The sequence below is a fragment of the Octopus bimaculoides genome, chromosome 12 (assembly GCF_001194135.2).
Source record: "Octopus bimaculoides isolate UCB-OBI-ISO-001 chromosome 12, ASM119413v2, whole genome shotgun sequence".
Taxonomy (NCBI): Eukaryota; Metazoa; Mollusca; class Cephalopoda; order Octopoda; family Octopodidae; genus Octopus; species Octopus bimaculoides.
The window spans coordinates 11,156,536-11,162,397 of NC_068992.1; the positions used below are offsets into that span (position 1 = coordinate 11,156,536).

General features: G+C 33.7%; 1 protein-coding gene across 3 annotated transcripts in view; it reads right to left on the minus strand.

Moving 5' to 3' along the window:
• Positions 1 to 5,862, minus strand: part of LOC106872298 (zwei Ig domain protein zig-8) — a 569,829-nt gene that overhangs the window by 120,399 nt on the left and 443,568 nt on the right. For 2 of the 3 annotated variants that reach the window (XM_052972105.1, XM_052972103.1), the window contains exon 5: positions 4,101 to 4,130. The exons of the other annotated variant lie outside the window; for it this stretch is intronic. In XM_052972105.1, coding sequence (XP_052828065.1) covers positions 4,101 to 4,130 — 30 coding nt within the window. The remainder of the gene's footprint in view (positions 1 to 4,100; positions 4,131 to 5,862) is intronic. 3 annotated transcript variants of the gene reach the window in all.

The following is a 5,862-nucleotide window of genomic DNA, read 5'->3' on the forward strand; positions in this document are numbered from 1 at the left end:
ATATATAGAGAGAGAGAGAGAGGACAAATTAAAGAAAAAGGCACTCAACACATTTAATAGAAGTTACATGTATTATTTTTTAAAACAGTTTGATTTGGATTTATGTAACTTAACATTTTCTAGGCTTCATACAGAAGCCTGTTCAGGCTCAGATTAACGATGGCTCAGATTATCCTTAATCTGAGCCCAAATGAGCTGGGTTTCTGCATGAAGTCTACAAAACAGTAAGTCGCATGGAGCCAATTCAAACTGCTTATATATGCGTGTGTATGTGTGTGTGTGTGTGTGTGTTTGCATGCACTCACATAGCTACATGCAAACTCTAATCCTTATCTTATGGATGATAAACAATGACAGTTTTAGTAAAGAAAAACCATCAGTTTTTGTTGTTTTTGTTTTACTAAGGCTGTGATTAATTGTAATCATTTTAATTTTCCATTAACTTCCTCCAGTGTTCATGTTTGCTGTTGTAGATTATAGCTGTAGGAAGGATAGTTTTAATTAATTTGACATCTCATCCATCTATGCTTATCAGTCAAATGGATGTAGACTTAGTGTGTTTTTTCATTACTTTTATTTATTTTATGTATATTTGTTATAATATTAATCTTCTAAGAAGGAAAAAAAAAGAATTTAAATAAAATAGTTCTTAAAAAAATAAGAGACTGTCATAGTAAATGGAAACTGTGGCAAATGGGAACACGTGCAGATTCCCTAAAATTCAAAATGTACTTTTTCTATGTTCATTAATACTAGTTGGAAACTTATCTTGGAACAGGCAATCAATTATAGCAGTTAAAATATGCATGAATGTAGAGAAAGTGTAAGAGAGAGAAAAGGATGTGTGTGTGTGTGTGTGTGTGTGTGTGTGTGTGTGTGTGTGTGTGTGTGTGTGTGTGTGCGTGTGTGTGTGTGAATGTACTTGTATGCAGACAGAATATATAGATAACTTGATTGGAAGATAAAAAGTTGATTGACTGATTGAGAGAGGAAGATAGATAGATAGATAGATAGGGGGAGAGAGACAAACAGGCAGATAGACAGAGACAGAGATAGGAGTAGATTGATGAAAAAAAGGGAGGAAAAGAAAACATTGTGAGAAACAAACAAACAAATACATTCTATTCTACAAGATATCTAATGTAAAATATTTAATTGTTTAACATTGTAAAATTTCAGAACTTCTTCATCAAAAATAAATAAGAATGCCTGGTGCAAAGAGTGCAGAATTCTTGTTTTTGTTTTTTTTTATCAGTTCTGTATCATGTCCTTAAGCATTTCTCAAGTCCTTCTGAGTTGAAATACAGCCAGCATTTTTGTGAAGCATTTAGTCAGATAGAATGAGTTGTGCTTCTTTATTTTCTTCATGGTATCTGTATTTGGTTGGAGAAAAAGTGACAGCTATATTCTAACTAAAATCCTGCAACAATATGAACTCTACTTCAGGTTCCAGAGGACCAGGATGTGTTGGTGTTAAATCCGGCAATGCATTAAGGAATTTTCACCCAAGTACTCAGAATGCAAAAAGCTGGAACAAATAGCACAAGGCATTCTATTTGATGCCCTCCAAATCAGGTCAGGAAAATCCTGCAACAGGTACCATGAAACCCAGCACGACCTGATTTTGTGGTCAGGTGGTCAGATGGTCAGTTTCCCCACTTGGCTTGCCCAGATGAGGAGGGTGTTGTGGATACATTGCAAGAGTTGTCAACGGATGAACGAGTTCATTGTGAACCAATGGCCATCCACATGAGTAGTGTCTCATATAAACATCCTGCATGAAAACGCCAATGAATGACATATCAAGCTCTTGAGTTGGAGTCGGTAGCTATGTGTAATGTGGCATAGAGCAAAGAAGTTCAGTGCTCTAAGAACTCTGCCAATCAACTGTTTTGATTCATTGACCCTATCATGCTGTATTCCCAAATAGCCAAAGTGTCATCTCTGTCACATTCCCACTAAAATGGTTATGAGCAATTCATGTATAAAAATACAACAAAATACTAAATTTAGACAACTGATCACGTTGTAACTTTGTAGCCAAGAGTGTTTACAACCCACTTTTAATGGTGTCCCCCATCAAAGCTGTTGTTTACCTTTTTTTTTTTTTAATGAAAAAACAAACGGATTTTCCACTGAAACGAGCATGTGATGAACCAAGCACTTCATTTGCTAAACAAGCAAAGCATAGACTTTCTACAGTCGAGGAAATAATTGAGGATATTTGTTCATGGATGAACAGTTTATCCTTATGCAGACAATGATAGTGATTCAGACAATCAAAATGGTGAAAGTGATGAGGAAAGCAGTGATTTGGGTGAACAAATACAATTGTTGACTGATAGGTCTATTATTGTTATTCTAAATTTGTTTTGTGATTATATCCATTAGTTTGCCTGCAATGGGCAAATACAGAAGTTGAGTGATAGGCCTATTTTCGTTATTCTCAGGAATCTTTCTTTTTTTTTTGTGATTTTGTCCATTATTTTGCCTGCAATTGTTACTTTTAAACTGTGTATGCAATAACATATTTATTTTGCCCAGGAGCCCAGGTTGAGGGTGAAGTTAGATTCAGGGGGCCTGGGTCTGAGAGAGTTAAAAAGAAAAATTAACCTTCATGAAATTTGAACTCAGAGTACAGAGAAGAGTATCAAATCCTGTAAGACATTTTGTCCTATGCCTTAATGACGCTGCCAATTTGCAATATATTTGGTTTTATCTGTTGTTCATATGTACCAGTAATATACTGGTACAAATACAGATGCCAACTCTATCCCCACCACTAACACCACCACCACACCACTTCCCATGAAAAAATGGTTTCATTCTGAGTAAAAAGAAAATCAATATTGCGTTTTTTCAATTGTTATTCAAACTCAACTGCTACCATTCTCGTATTGAAATGTTCAGAGACAATAAAATAAACTGACAGAAATCTCCCTCTTGTAGTTTTATCTAAGAACACAATGATTATGATCAAGTAACAAGTTTTCTCTTCAAAGGCAAGTCTAGCAAATGAATGGAGCATCGTTCTCAACTATAGTTTCTCACCAGAGTGGAAAGAGACTTTGTATTACAAGAGTGCATTTATTTTAACAAGAAATAATGCAAAAATAAATAAAATTATTGATTTGATGGCTATGACACCGCCCCACACTATGTTGATTGCCGTTTGTATAAAAACGTTTTTTTAAAAATTTTTATTATTATTTCTTTTTTTTTTTACTGATTAGAAAATGCATAAATTGCCATTAAATTACATTAGTTTATTATCAGAGTTCTTTTGTTTGTTTTTATTTTATTTTATTTTGATTTTGTTTTTATTATTGTAGTCAGTCAATGTATAAATCTTGTTTTAAGGAGAGAACGAAAGTAACTTAGTTTGTTGTATGCTATCAGTTAATGTTTTCACTCTTAAGTATTGAATAGAGGGGAAATCTAACAGAAATTTAAATGATTCTTCAATTCAACTAAAATATTGAAAAACTGTATTCACAAGACTAAAAGAAAAATCGTGAAACGAATGCAAAAGGGGGTTGTTTTAATCAAATAATACTATGCTATATCATATGTTTGTTTTAGTCTATTATTGTTGTTGTTGTTATTATTATTATTATTATTATTATCATTATAAAATTGATAATTGTTATCATTAATATTGTTGTTATTATTATTATTATTATTATTATTATTATTAGTATTATTATTATTATAAAATTGATAATCGTTATTATCATTAATATTGCTGTTGTTGTTGTTATTTCTTATTAAACTTCAACTAAGTTAGATAAAAGCAAACAAAAATACTGAACTGCATGCAGAATTATATTATCTTTTTTTTTTCTATTATCCAATAAACATCTTTGTGCAATTATTACCCTAATTTGAAAAGGTAACATCATTTATATGCATGAAGATATGTGCTGATTAATAGAGGTGCAGTTGCTACTGAACTTCGTAATGTTAACAATTAAATAACTTCATGGCATTAGAGAAATTTTTTAAAAAGTGTTGGTTAAGAGCTTTGTAAATTAGTTATTAACAAAGTTAGTAGTGATTGTTTGGCTAAACTAATACAATCTTTGCACACAAAGGCATACCTGAAGAACCAGCGTTTGGGGAAGAAGAATCTGCAATGAATAACATTTGGAATTTTTATATGTTAATATACTAACAGAAAATAAGTTAGAATATCATTTGACAGACTTAAAAACTGTCACTGTGAAAACACACACACACACACACACACACACACACACACACGTACACACACACATGAATATGCATATCAAATGTACTCAAATCCAGGTGGAATCAGGAAAAATTTAAGTGAAAGACCCTTGGAAAGAAAAAAGGCAATATGATTTTTAACAAGAATCTAGAAAATGAATTTGTTCTATAAATGAAAACATAGGATTTGCTAAGATTTCTTCCAATATTCAGGTACCTCATTGCTGCCATCATTGGTATTGTAGTAACCATCATTGCCATGACTGCTGCTACCACTGCTGCCATCACCATCATAGTCACCATCATTGCTTTTAAATATTTACTTTTCCATGCATAGGTCAAATGGAATTGGTTGAGGCAAATTTTCCATAGGCTGACGATATGTGCATCTCTGATCATGAGCAGAAGTAGTGGCAGAGCATCATAGTCATGTGTTGAGAGGAATTCTTTGGGGATTTGGATAATTCACCTTTGGAAACATGGGTGTTTCATTCAACATCCTTAAACAACCCTTAGTCAGGGACCGTTTGAGCAAGATGGGCTACTTGATCTGAAGAAAATTCTAACTGGGCCCCACCTGCGATGTCATGTACTGTTTATCTTGATATGAGATCACTATGTCGCACACATGGTTGTCATGCATGTGCCTGGTGTACCCTTACTAGATGGGTAGTCATGATGGGTATACTGGGCTTTGTATATTTTACTCCAGTGTCACTTTAATGGCATTCACTGCTCTCTCACTCAATAATAATAATAATAATAATAATAATAATAATAATAATAATAATGATAATATTAATAATAATGTCAATCTTTTCTACTATAGGCACATGGTCTGACATTTTGGAGGAGGGGCTGGTTGATTACATCGACCCCAGTATTCAACTGGTACTTATTTTATCAACCCTGAAAGGATGAAAGGCAAAGTCAACCTTGGCAGAATTTGAACTCAGAATGTAAAGACAGATGAAATGCCACTAAGCATTTTGCTTAGTGTGCTAACAATTCTGCTAGCTTGCAGCCTTAATAACAACAACAACAACAACAACAACAACAATAATAATAATAATAATAATAATAATAATAATAATATGATAATAATAATATATATGTGTATATACGTTTTGTTTGCAATGTCCTATACCTAGATATGCACCTATATATACAGGTAGACGTAGGTATGCACATACCTGGACGTATATATGCATATACTCATTTATTATTTGTTTTACATGATCGAACGCCTGCGTCATCCCTGTTGTAAGTAGTTTTTTCCACTTTATATTTTCTGACGCGACTCTATCTCTTTCTCTATCACTTTTTACCACTCTCGTTCTTCCTCTGTTACTACTACATATCTCTCTTTACCCCTCTCGTTCTTCCTTCTGTTACTACTATACCTCTCTCTTTCCCCTCTCGTTCTTCCTTCTGTCACTACTATATTTCTCTCTTCCTCTCGTTGCTCACCTATTCTTCTACTTCCTCCCCTTGTTTCTCCCTCTACCACTCTCTCTCTTCCTTACCCATGCCTGGTCACATGCTTCCGGTCACTAATCCTTTTCTTCTTTGGCTATCGCCGAGCAAACACGGGAACTTACTTCGTCCCGGCTTTCAGTTCGTGCCTCACAG